Source organism: Xenopus tropicalis, chromosome 3 (assembly GCF_000004195.4).
Source record: "Xenopus tropicalis strain Nigerian chromosome 3, UCB_Xtro_10.0, whole genome shotgun sequence".
NCBI classification, from domain to species: domain Eukaryota; kingdom Metazoa; phylum Chordata; class Amphibia; order Anura; family Pipidae; genus Xenopus; species Xenopus tropicalis.
This window is the reverse complement of record NC_030679.2, coordinates 54,594,611-54,607,760: the sequence shown is the minus strand read 5'-3', so window position 1 is coordinate 54,607,760 and position 13,150 is coordinate 54,594,611. Positions and strand designations below refer to the sequence as shown.

Sequence of the window (13,150 nt, the reverse complement as noted above, 5' to 3'; positions counted from 1 at the left end):
AGATCATATCAGTTTAGCTGTGTATGCAGCAAAAAGCTCTTGCAGCTAAAACTCATGTCCTCCCTGTATGATATAAACTGCACCGGTCTAATTAGTAAGGGCTTTACCTGTGTCAGGGTGTGTGCTTGAAACTGACTTGGGACATTTGAAAGCAATTAGTGTTTACAATTAATATCCAGGAATACTTTAATCCAACTGTATACTTTTATCAGAAATGTTTAGCAAGCATTATGCAAAAGTATGTACTGTATAGACGTTATCAAATGGTCTTTGGATTAAGGAAGGAATCTTGCCAGCGCAATAGAGTCAATGTTTTACATAATCAGCCATTAACAGGGTTATTCTTATAGTTTTAACTTTTTTAATACATATGGTAAAAGGTAAATTTTTTTTACGTGACATTTGACTTTCTATGGCATATAAAAACAAAATGTTTTTGTTTGCTCTTTATTGAATTGAGCAGACTATTTAGCAACTGCTAAGTTAGCTTAGGATACTGGTATCAGAGCTTAGTGCATTTGGCAACTTACAGTAGAGATGTGTTTGCATAAGTCATAAAAGCTGACAAAAGATTGCAAGTTTGACCAGGGATAAGTGCCATTCCGGAACTTCACACTCCTCTAAGGCATGTTTGAAATTGCCTTTTTGGGGTTGTGGCTCTAGCTCTTCAAATATAAGTTTAATTTTTTGCCCAATGTGCTAAAAGAATATATTTTTCTATTTGAAAAAATCTTTTTAGATCAAACTGCAATGGAGTATTTGGGCACCGTGGATTAAATTAAATGCTATATCACTCCTATTGCAAGTTGACTATTTGAGATTTGTCTGACCTAATCAAAAAGTCAAAGGAGTCATAGGTGAAGAGTAATATTACCTTATCTAGAGTATAGGTACCTTGTAAGTAACACAATCTGATGTATATCCACAAAAATGTAAAATATAATACTGTATGTCATTCCTGGCTTTTTAATGTTTTCTTCTACCTCCTCTATTGATAATTAGCCATTCTTCCAAGAATTAAAAACATTGAAATATGCTCATGAAATATTATTCTTTATGGTCAATAATTCTGTTACTTTTTTATTGCAGGTAGGAAATCTCCCAAATGATTACATTATGAATTTGAAATATGTTCCAAAAAAGGAGGGTCTGGTAAGAAAATATATTTTTAATATAAATGGTTTGTGTGCAGTAAAGGAGCAGATTAGTGCATCCATCACTGATCTATAATGTTTTTAAATATGGAGCAAACAGAGAAAATAGATGTAACAGTCTCAAGATTATCTAGAGAACAGCACTGAATGGAAAATGTTAGGAAATCCCATCACTGTGTGCTTATATATGGATACATCTAAAAAAATATTTAAACAATCACTGATTACCATCTCTATAGTTAACTGTAGGCAATGCAAGTGGTTATACGTGTACATATGTAGCCCTTACAAGTAAATTGAAGTGACAAGATTCCTGTAGATCAGATAAATAAAGCTGTCAACTGCGGATAACTGCAGTATGTCTGGAAAAAAAAAACATTCCTTATCTCTGAAATGAATAGGTTAAAACTGGTTAATACTTTAGCCTTCCATGGAAAATAAAGGAAAGTTGTGATGAAATGTAGTTATGCAATGATGAACACCAGAACATGGAATCTGTCACTAAGGTCAATTACAGTTGGCATTTCTGTTGCTCATGAATAACCCTTATTGATGCTCTTCAGATTCTAGTATACATTCTTCATGGCACAACTGCTCAACTTTTACGTAGATACAACACCCACACCCACACACAGCACCCACACACAGAAACACACACAGTGACACACAGAAACACACACTTGTAGTTATACACACAAAAACACATAAGAACACAATGGCATACTCATTTATAGATGTATATTCTGTGCAGACAGAAACTGAGATACACATACACATTTGTTAAACATGGGTTTGTTTCTTTATGGTGTTTACATTACAACAGTACCTTTGCAATCCTTTGTATTATTTAAACGGTGTGTGGTTTTCAAATGAAGCAATATTGATGTGATAATCCTTTGATACCATAAGCCATATTCTAGGGTTTTTCTTTGGTGGATATTGTATTACTAGGTTTAGGACAGTAAAGAGCCTGACAAGCAAGCGCCTTAGGTTAACGTAATCAGAAATACATTATAAATTCGGGATTAGCAGCAAGTTTTCCACCATCTTAAGTACACTGCGAACACATATTGCTGTATTGGTTTAAGTCAGCAGTCACTAAGGTTCAATAGCCAGCAAATCAGGAATAAGTACTTAGCATGTAGAATTAAGGAGAACTAGCCCCATAGGCCCCCCCCAGGGGTCTGCATGGGCAAGCTCTTTTCATTCATTCTTGGAAAGGACAGGGTTACATTTCCTGCCTGTCTGGCTCAGTAGCAAAAGGACCTGTCCACACCCTAGTATTCTTATTAATCCCTTGTAAACCCTGCTTTTTTAACAAAATCTGCCTGCCACTCTTGCAATTGAAGGTTTACAAAGGAAGGGTGGGGAGTAATATTATGCAATGAAAAAACAATTCTCACCTGAACCACTTAGACTGGCAGTCTAATGATAATGTTTTAAGTATTATCTTGGGGCCAAACAGTATATATTTCCTTTTGTATTTCTTTTGTGTTTTTTTAAATGTGTCTTTCATGCTTTATCCTTTAAATAACCCCCGTAACTCCTGCCTTCTGCCTCTAAGCATGTTGTCATAGATTACAAAACAGTCTGAGATTTACATTTAGAATTCTTTAGGGCGATGGCACACGTGCAGATTAGTCGCCGGTGATAATCTTCATGCCTCCCATAGCCCTTAGATGTAGTCTACTCTCTGAATACCTTTTTTAGGATAACAGCATATGAGCATAAATGTGTCAGTTTAAATGACACATTCATTGTGTGAGCCACCTGTTGTCATTAATCACAACTTTCAGTTTTTTGCTTGTTACTCTAATGGGTTTGGTGTTCCTAAATGACAGATCCAGTTGTTCAAATATCAGTATTTTACACATGTGGGGCATAAACCCTTTGTAACAGTGTTGTCCCACCAAAACATTGCTACACTACAACCGCCAGCACTCCCCAGCATATTATAAAGAAATGAAGTATGATAAAAACTGTAGTATATCCTTCTTATATAAAGAAAGTTTATAGCACTGCAGAACATGTTGGTACTTTATAAATGCATGTTAATAATAATTAGAGAAATTAAAAAAAGACAATAAAGCAGTTAAGCAGGCTGTGGGTCGGCCATGTGCCCCAATGGCATCATTTGGATGAGTCTCCCAGATGGGTTATTGTATATTATGGGATCTCTGTATATAAATAAGGGGAAGTCCTCTGTCTCTAAGGCATTTCAGATAACATCAAGTTTACCACATTTTGGTTTAGTTCTATTTTTTTCTTGTTGAAGGAAAGTATTTCTGATTATATTCATGATGGAATTCTTAAAGCTACAGGTGGTAGAGGACAGGAATGTTTCTGGATTCCACATTGATTAGTCCTAAAAAATAGTCGATTAACTAGTATTCCTGCTTTAGTAGTTTCAGTAGGTGCCTTCTTTTGCTCACTGATTATCAATAAGTAAGAAATGCAAACTGCAAAGAGAACAAGTGTTTCAGTCAAAGTCTTTTTGGGAAGGAAATTAATAATATCATTGTTTCTTTAGTATTTGTATTGTTGATCATTTTAAATTACAGTTAAAGAATATTGTAATTTATTATAAGTTTATTCCCTGTGTTCCTAAAGCAATTGCAAATTATACTGTATTTTGCTCACACAGTATTTAATTAAACCAGTATAGAATATGGCGGATTTGGTTAATACAATAACCCAACCCCTTAGCTGTAAAATTAACATCCCCACCCTTATAATTAAAATGTATTACTCCGGACTTGATAGTCTTTGGTAGACTGAATTGTAATATATACTCCCACAATTAATTTTGGCTGCGCAAAGATCATATTTTTGTTATTTATTGTCCCTTTCATTTTTAAGGGATATTTTATTGTCTCTTTGTTGGTGGGATCTTTTGACAGTTGCCAGAATACTAAAATTTTGTGTATTCTCTGTTATTCTCCAAAGACTTCTTTTCATTTTTTTTTTATAGCCTTGGTTTGTATTTATAGTCATGCAAAAATATCCGCTTCATAGTAAAACCGAAATGTTGTATGTGAGAAAAAATGAACATCTGTGCAGGGTTTAAGGGGAAAAAAAATGACAGATGTAAATGGTGTTGAGGTCTACAGTATTTTGGCTTTGCTGAATGCATCAAGACATTTTTGCTTTGTAAAAGGGATTCTTAATGTTTTAGTGATTCTATATTAGGGCTGTTCAGCCACAACTATCTCTGGATACTGGTACTGGAAAGTTTATATTAACAGTTACCCATACTACTATTTGCTTAATCTCATGGCATAGTAAGATCATGGTACAGTCAGTAGTCTATAATGATTTTCATTCTTTCATCTCTGTATTGTGTATAATTGTCTTTCTCCCTTTTTTCCCCATTTAGCCAAAGCACTGTTGGCTGTATATGATGGTGGTCGAAATGACTCGTCACCTGGATAACTTATTAACAAAATTTGAAAATACATCACAGAATTTTCTGATTATAAAGAATCTTTCCCTGATTCTTCAAGGCATCAGAATTTGTATCCGACTCAATGATGAAATGGTAATGTATCAAAAGAAGTGCCTTTGTCTCAACTGCTTTATAGTAATATACATTTAATGGATGCAACTTTTTTTTTCAAATAGTTTGATACAGTTTCATTTTAGATCAGACATATGCTATATACTGTATAACTGGTATTTTGCATTTGAACCATAACCACTCAACCATACACTACTCAAACATTACACACTACAAAATGTTATTAGGTGCAAAAACATGCTGGAAAGTGTAGTCCGGCAAAATAAAGGTCTGTGGGACTATGTCCACGTTTATGATTACAGTGTCATATCTACAAGCTAATATTGCACAATAATCTCCCTATGTTTGGTAATGCCAAGAAGTTTGGGTGATTTTTTTAAGTGACAGAAGTAGGAATTAGTAAAGCAGAGTTTTTAAATGGATATTTTATCATATATATTGTATGATATACTTGGATATATTTCCCTTTGTTTCCTCAATACAGACTATAAAGGCTAAAGGTGGCCATACATTGAAATATCCACTGGGTGGCCAAATGAGCGGATCTTTCCCCAATATGCCCACCTTGAGGTGGGCAATATCAAGTTGATCCTATTGTTTGGCCCATGGGCTATGCCATGCAGGCTGTCAGACTACAGACAGTATCAACGCACAGATCCAGTCCTTGATCCCACAAGAAAATCGAGCCAACCCAATCAATATCTGGCTCAATTCAAGCCAAATATTGGTCGGGTAGGCTCATTGGAAAGCCCAATACATACACCACAGCTAACCCAGTTATGACATTACCCCCAGACAATAGTCCAGAGAGGGATTTGATAAAAGTGGCAATAAAGAAGATTCTGTGTTAAAGGCAATCAATATTTCTGCTGAATAAGCAGGAGAGTCAGTCTGCACATGTATACAGTATCATAAATTTAAATTGAAAATGTCTTTATTTTTTGTTATTGTGTTGGTGTTATTCTGGTCTTACACAACACTCATGGAGCATCATTTGAAGCTATTAGCCAGATGTTTTCATTTTGTTATAATAAAAAAAATATTTTGAATAGATACCAACTAGAACAAGCAGTACTAAGTATGCCTAGATTTCTTTTTTAACCAAAACCTTGACACCTGCATTGTAAAAGTATTTAACACTTGGCAAGAAAGATTCCTTATTCTTTTGCCACTAGAAAAGTACAATAAGTAGCTAACTGGCAGTATAATAATTGCAGGATTAGACAGTGCAGTCTTTGTTTTCTGAGTATCTTTAAATAAAAGAACATAATACAGGAGTGACAACATGCACTGCTGTACCTGTCAGTTTCCTGTAGCCTTCTAATCAATAAAATATACAAAGAAAAACAATTATTAAAGATGTCAAATGTGCACATTCTTTTAATGACATTTGCAATTAATATCTGGCATGCTGCCCTTTGCATGCTGTTCTTGTTTATCTAATAGCTTTTAAAATACCAAAAGGTGAGTATCCAGTCTTGAGGCAAAACTACTTAGAAAACTCTAACTGGGAATTAGTGTATGACAAAAGAACAAAAGGTTGCTTACTAACCTCTAAAGCTGCCATAAATATAGGTATGTGCAGAATAGATGTATATATTTTGAATAACACAAATAAGTTGAATAATGATCAAATATTTACAGAATTAATACAACATGTCTGCTGGGATCTAGGTTCAATTCCAGCCAAGGCATTGTCTGCAAGGAGTTTGTATGTTTACACAGATTTCTTCCGGGTACTCCTGTTTCTTTCACACCCTAAACACATACAAACAGGTTAACTGGTTCCAGATGAAAAAAAGTAAATATATTAGGGACCTTAGACTATACGCTAGTTATAATAGTTATAATAAATGAAATCTACTGTTTAAGTGTATTTAAATTATTTTGGTGGAACAACCAGATTCATATAATTTACAGCACTGGTTGTCAAGTACCTGACTGCCAGAGCCACAGATTTTTATGGGAATGAAAAGACTGAATGTGATTATTTTTTCTTTTCTTTTTTTCCATTGTGCGTACGTACACTTGTACGGTAAATAGAAATTTATTTGCTATAACCAGAGCCCTGCAGTTATTAAAACTAGAAAGCCAATGCATGACTTTTACAAGTGTGGTTTAAGAATATAATATATATTATATAATATAAGTTTTATACTTTTTAAAGTTATTGGCCTTTAAAGCTAAATTGAGTCTGCCAAGCCTTTGATTTTAAATAAGCAGTTATAAAATAAACACAACATACAGGCAGCCCACTGAAAACATCAGTATTTTATGGGCCTGATTTGGCAAGCTTCTATACTTTTTCACATAGCTCTTTCTAATTGAATGCTTGCCCTCCTCCTGATTGTTCTGCTAAATAAAATCTCTTTTTGAACACTGCCTCTCTATTAGAAAATGCATTTGATCTTGTTTAATGAAATAAAAAAGCATTGTTTACACAAAGACTTTATCATGGTGCCAACTGTTTAAATAAGTCCAGGCATTAAAAGGAAGCGTCATGCTGTTTAATAAACTTAGAAGTTTTAATTAGTGATGATTGAATCTGTCCTGTTTTGTTGGAAAATTTGCAAAACTTTCAAAAGATTCGCAAAATGGCTATAAATTCTCAAGCCGCGAAATTGATTAATGTATTAAAAAATTGACATGCGTCAAAAAATTGCTACATGCGCCAATTTTTTTTGTCACGTACAACAAATTTTTTTGATGCGTGTCATTTTTTTTTCATGTGTACAGCAAATTTTTGCGCCCAAGTTTTTTGTGCTTAATATATCATAACATTTGAGTTTTGGAAACCCGAATTTGAATTTGTGAGTTTTAGCAAAAAAAAAAAATCAGATTCGGCTTGAATATGCCCCATAGTGTTAGCTATGTGAACTTTGGTTAAGTAATTATCCAAATATTTATTTGGTCAAATATTTAATTCTCCACCAATCAAGTGAATATTGATTGCAAATCTGAGAGTGAACATGTATAGTTTCATACATACATTGTATAGTTTCATTATGCTTTTAATAGATTGCAACTTCTCCCATAAAGTGCACAGATTTTATCAGAATCCCCTAAAAGGGAAATATCAGTAATTTATTATTAATAATGATGGCCCTGATTTGCAACATCATTGCCATTAATACTCCATACAGTTGGCTTCCATTGCAGAAAGGTAAGATCATGAAGTTCAGCAGTGTGAGGTTACAACATGGGATTCTGTCAGAATCCATGCACTTTATGAAAAGGATTTTACCACCCCTTTAAACCTTATAAAGCTCAGAATCAGTTCTTTAATTGACTGAAGATCTCAATTAAGATGAATTTTGTAATTTTTAGACTAACAGTGCATACCATTTGTTTAGCTATTTCTTCTAATCAACATATTGTTTCTTTTACTTAACAGGACTTTGACTCGGTCTCTTCTTTATATCAAGTAGAGGGATTTAAACCCCGAGATTTTTTCAATTACGTAACTAGTACTATTGAGGTTTTTAAGGAAATCAACAACACAGAGTATACAGGAACATGTGTCCTGCCTACAGAATATGATTTTGAATATAATACTGAGGATGGTAAGCTTTGGAATTAAAATAACCTAGCAAACTGCAATGCCGAATAACATCAATTAGGTAAAAACTGACTTTTTTTTGTTGTTGGTTTTTTTTTTTTTTTAGATTCTCATAGCACAAATCATGATCTACCATATGTTCCAAGTACACGAAAGAATAGTAGCAGAATTGGTAAGTCCTTCAGTTCAGTTGTAGCAAAATAAATATATAATTAAATATAGGGGAGCAGATGATGTGATATTTTTTATTTTTTCATATGTAATGACTTTTTAGTAGCAATGAGAGAATCTGTCCTGTTTCGCCAGAAAACGTGTGAAACTGCGAAAAGATCTGTGAATTGGCAAAACATTCGCGAAACGTGGCTACTGCATGATTTTTTTTTTTATGTGACAGTGACTTTTTCCAAACTCCATGAATTTTTTTCAAAAAATTTTGTGCCTGTTTTGCCAGTGGCAAAACATAGAATTTTACTGCGAATCCATGCCTGGCGAACAATTTCGCTCATCGCTTCTTTTTAGTAGCCTTTTTTGTCCCACCCTCTGACTGGATATAGTGACATGCTTGAGACAAAAGCAACTAACCAATGGAATTAAGAGCTGTAATTCTACAGTAGGCAGCTTAAATGTTTAATAGAGACATATTAAGCGTGAGAATATTCCAAGTGCCATTTTTCATGATTTTTGTAAAAAAAATTTTAAATTAGTTTTAATTTGTTACTTATTTTTTGCTTCAGTTCTTCAATTAAATTCAGTTGGGCGCCACATTGCCATATGCATCTAATGAATGGATTTACTTAACCAATTTGACAATTTTAGTTCACTGACCACTCAGGTTGGCAGTAATAGGTAGATAGCGGCTCCAGTGCTTTGTATTAACTAATCCCATATTTCTTTGGACTAGTGATGGGCAAAATGTTTCGCCAGGCGTGGATTCGCAGCGAATTTCTGCGTTTCGCCATTGGCGGATTGTTTCGCGAAACGGATGAAAAAATTTAAAACCTGTATTTAAGTGTTGTACACATTGCACATTTGACCTATTGGATAGAATGGTTCTTTTCACTCCTCAGTAATTTATTTATTTAGAAAACATTTGCAAATTAAGATGTCTGCAGTATCTTCAGTATGTGACTCTCACTCTTTTAGATATTAATGGATGTACAGTCCCTGAACCCCCCTAAAGTACAGAGCTATCATTTGCTATGTCGTTATGCAGTGGCTGCAAAAATACAATTCAAACAATACAATACCAGAACCTTGTTCCAAGTTTTTATTTTAGTGTTGCTTGTGTCACTACAAAACTGCTTCCAGCAATGATTCCAGAGTCCAGAGTTAAGAGGGTGCCTATCAACAGAGCCATCTTGTTTACATAGCATTCCATTGTTGTTTTAAGAGAAGTTATTTCTCTGGTATCCTGACTCTGTGTTGAATGCTGGCTAGAAAGGTCATCTAAGGTTTCTTTTGACTACCTCATAAAAACACCTCAGTCAAGTAATGGATAAGGAAAAAATATGCAGTAGATTGTTTTGTATAATTTCTTCTCTTGTTATTTTATACAACTTGAAGCATTAGTGGAAACCACTTTAATACAGTCTCATTGCTGCAAAATTGCCTATATCTAAATAGATATAAATAATATATAAAAACATAAAGCATAACCCCCTGTTTTGGTCAGTATTTGTTTATATTCTGTATGTAAACACCATTCTATTGTACAGGGCTGTGGAATCTGTTGGCACTTACTAAATGCTTGTTTATAAAATATTAAGAATTAGAATTTCATGATTTTATATGGAAAAAAGTGAAATTGTCTTTCTAATTGTCAGGGTTGTAGGCCAAGAGGGAAAATTACAATATCAGCCTAACCTCTATTCTGGGGTTTTATCTAAAAGCGTAATATCACAAAACTATCCCTCAGTCATTAATTTGCTTCCTGTAAAAATGAATGTTTTTAGCTTTTTGTACTTAGTTTGACAATAGATATGCCGCTAGCACACACACAACCACACACATAAAATCCAATGCGGCTCCAAACCTCTTGAATTTAATGATATTTATGTTTCAGGTATTACTGTTATACAATATGATATGCAGTGCTCTATATCTATCTCATGTTCTCCAAATATTTACATTCTCTTACATAGCCCCGGAGTACAAAATGATTCTCTATACTCAAAGTAGAAAGATATTTTGAATACTGTACTTCATATAATTTAGAGACTGACTTTTCATTTCCTCAAGCTTCCTCATGAATTTACATTGCTTCTGACTACCTTTCATGGTTATTAATCATATTTTTTAAATATTTATACTAAATCATGCACTTTAGAAAAACACAGAGGTGGAATGCAAAGAGGGCCTTTTTTACTGTCACTACTATGTTTGATAAAAAGACCCACGCATTTCACTTTTGTTTGCCACTTTTTACTGGCAGTAATTTGTAAGCTCAGTGATTTTGACTGAGCTCCATCTTTACTTTACAAATGAAATAATTTTTTAATATACCTGATTTTCCCCTTTTTTTTAACTAGTTCTACCACTTTGCTATGGGTATCATAATGCCACTACCACAGTGGAATAATTATCTTTAGATGATGCTGGAAACATATTCCTCCACTGTAGATGCTCAATACTGCCCTGAGCCATAGGTAGTCAGACTGCTATGTAGGTCAAAAGGAGGCAAAATTATTAATAACTATTTAGTTGTGATGATTGTATTAATTCAAAACACTTCATGTTCAATTACAACAACTCTTGCTTGAAAAATAGACACCGTTGCTTCCTTTAGTTTGGAGTTTTCCATCTGCCTAAAAAACGAGTCTTTATGCTTCCATTCCCACATGGGAAGATTTGTCCACAACTTCTATCTGTTTAACTTTAATAAGATCCTGCCAACAAATATACATGTGCATTTTTTTAAAATCTCAAATACAATTTTTTTATATTGGGGATAAATGCACTCTGCACAATTTCACCTTGAGCTAATGTCTAACCTTGGTTAAATCTCTATGAAAAATATTGGCTTCCATGGTACAGGTTTATTTTTTGGATAAACAAGAGAATATCTGAATTACGCAAGCATGGGAAATCATTTCATTTTTCAAATTATAGCTTGACATCCTCTGAACGATTACCAAAGACTAGACTGTATAAATACAGCAAAAATACAGTTCGTGAACGGTATAAGTCACATTTGGCACTGTTTACACCATATAATGAATAAATATGTCAAAAACGCTTGCTAACTGTTGAGTTATGTTGCTTTACCTCCAAACCTGTGAACTTTTTAACCAATAACCATAGAAAGGGACCCTATGGAAAGTTCTAATATTTTCAAATTTATTATTTTTTTCTAAAGCCTTCACTATCCAGTTGGTTATGTTATGTTTTACTCCCTTACTGAAGAGATCAACGTTATTAAATATTTTTAACCACAACAAACTTTTAAAACCATAAGTAAACTATTTTGAAGAAGTGTCTGTTGGACCATTCTAAAAGGTAGCTACATAGTAGTTGTAAGAAAATACAACAATAAGACAATACATTGTTTAAAAAAAAGTGTTCAAAAGGGGGATTGCTGTAGGATTAATGTTTATATGCTTTACCCCTGCAAATAAAAATGGAATGACTACATTTAGTAGCAAAAAATAAATAAAAAAAGGAAAATTGGAAAACTTGTATCTACAAAGATTAGGTTAAATCTCAACGTTGATAGTTCCTTTTGAAGCTCCAGCTGTAATATTTCTGCAGATTTTCTATTAAGTACCGTACTTGCAGTGAGATAAATGCTAAATATAATGAAATATATTAAGTATTGGATTCTTTAATTATTGAATACTTAAAATCCAGCTTTTTTAACTTATAATGTATTTGTATTTACAATATTTATAATGTATTATAAATGTATTTGTTTTACAGATTCATCTGCCAGGTCTGGATTCAACACTGGTGCATCTATACAGTACAGTACAGTGTTAATAGCACTGGCCTGCCTAGTTATTGGATTCTTATTAGGAGTTGTGTGCTGGTGGAAGGTAAGAACTTGTGTTATCTCATAGTGTGGTCAATATGGATGCCTTAATTAGTAGTTACTTGTAGTTACTTTACCCCTACCGCCAAGTGGGGTTAATACAGAATTGAACTCAGTAGAACAACACTTGACAAAGGGATAATTCCTGAATCATGACACAATAAATGCACATTTGCAAGGAATGATGTCCCGCTGCTGAGCCATTTTTGTTCATATTAAGCTCTTCAATAATTGTAATATCTCACTTTGCATTATTGCAAACATATCAGGCAGACCTTGGTTACATTCCTGGTTTGTAAATTTGAGAACATTTGCCAATGGCCTTATGCCCAGGCATACTTAGGTCACAGATGAAAAGCAACATTTCAGTATCATTAACACTTTTTGATTGATCAGCATAAGTGGACTACAAGCAGTTGAAGCTTAAGCTATGCATATATAAATAGAATATGACCAACAAGTGTGTTTTGCCAGTGCATTGTTTTTAGAGGCGATTTGGCTGACAACTGATTACTTTTGAAAACTATTTTCCTGCAGAATTTGTATAAATAAAAACTGCCCTGTATGTGTCTATCTGTACTACTGGCAGCACTATTAAAGTTTGTCTCAAGAATATGTTTATAAAAGTGGCTGCCCTGACATAAAGCAGTGGGACTTCAGTCTTTAGAAGATCTTTACAATGGAATAAACTATCCAATAAAAACATTTTACAATGCAAATTTGTAACATGTGATTTTTTTTCTTTTTACATTTTTATCTTTGTTACTTTTTATTTTGTTTATGACTTTTATTACATTTCCTGTTTAGTGTGGTTTATGCAATAACACATAGGTGTGTATCGTAAACGTTTGCAGTATTGTTGCTTTATTCTTATAAAATAGTAATGCCGTATT

The 13,150-nt window shown here is 33.6% G+C and overlaps 1 protein-coding gene across 2 annotated transcripts in view; it reads left to right on the top strand.

The window, feature by feature from the left end:
• The window catches only part of kitlg (KIT ligand), a 38,502-nt gene that overhangs the window by 18,772 nt on the left and 6,580 nt on the right, over window positions 1-13,150 (top strand). For both annotated transcript variants that reach the window (XM_012959174.3, NM_001045596.1), the window contains exons 3-7: window positions 1,090-1,152; window positions 4,531-4,692; window positions 8,066-8,234; window positions 8,337-8,402; window positions 12,146-12,261. In XM_012959174.3, the coding sequence (XP_012814628.1) occupies window positions 1,090-1,152; window positions 4,531-4,692; window positions 8,066-8,234; window positions 8,337-8,402; window positions 12,146-12,261 (576 nt within the window). The remainder of the gene's footprint in view (window positions 1-1,089; window positions 1,153-4,530; window positions 4,693-8,065; window positions 8,235-8,336; window positions 8,403-12,145; window positions 12,262-13,150) is intronic.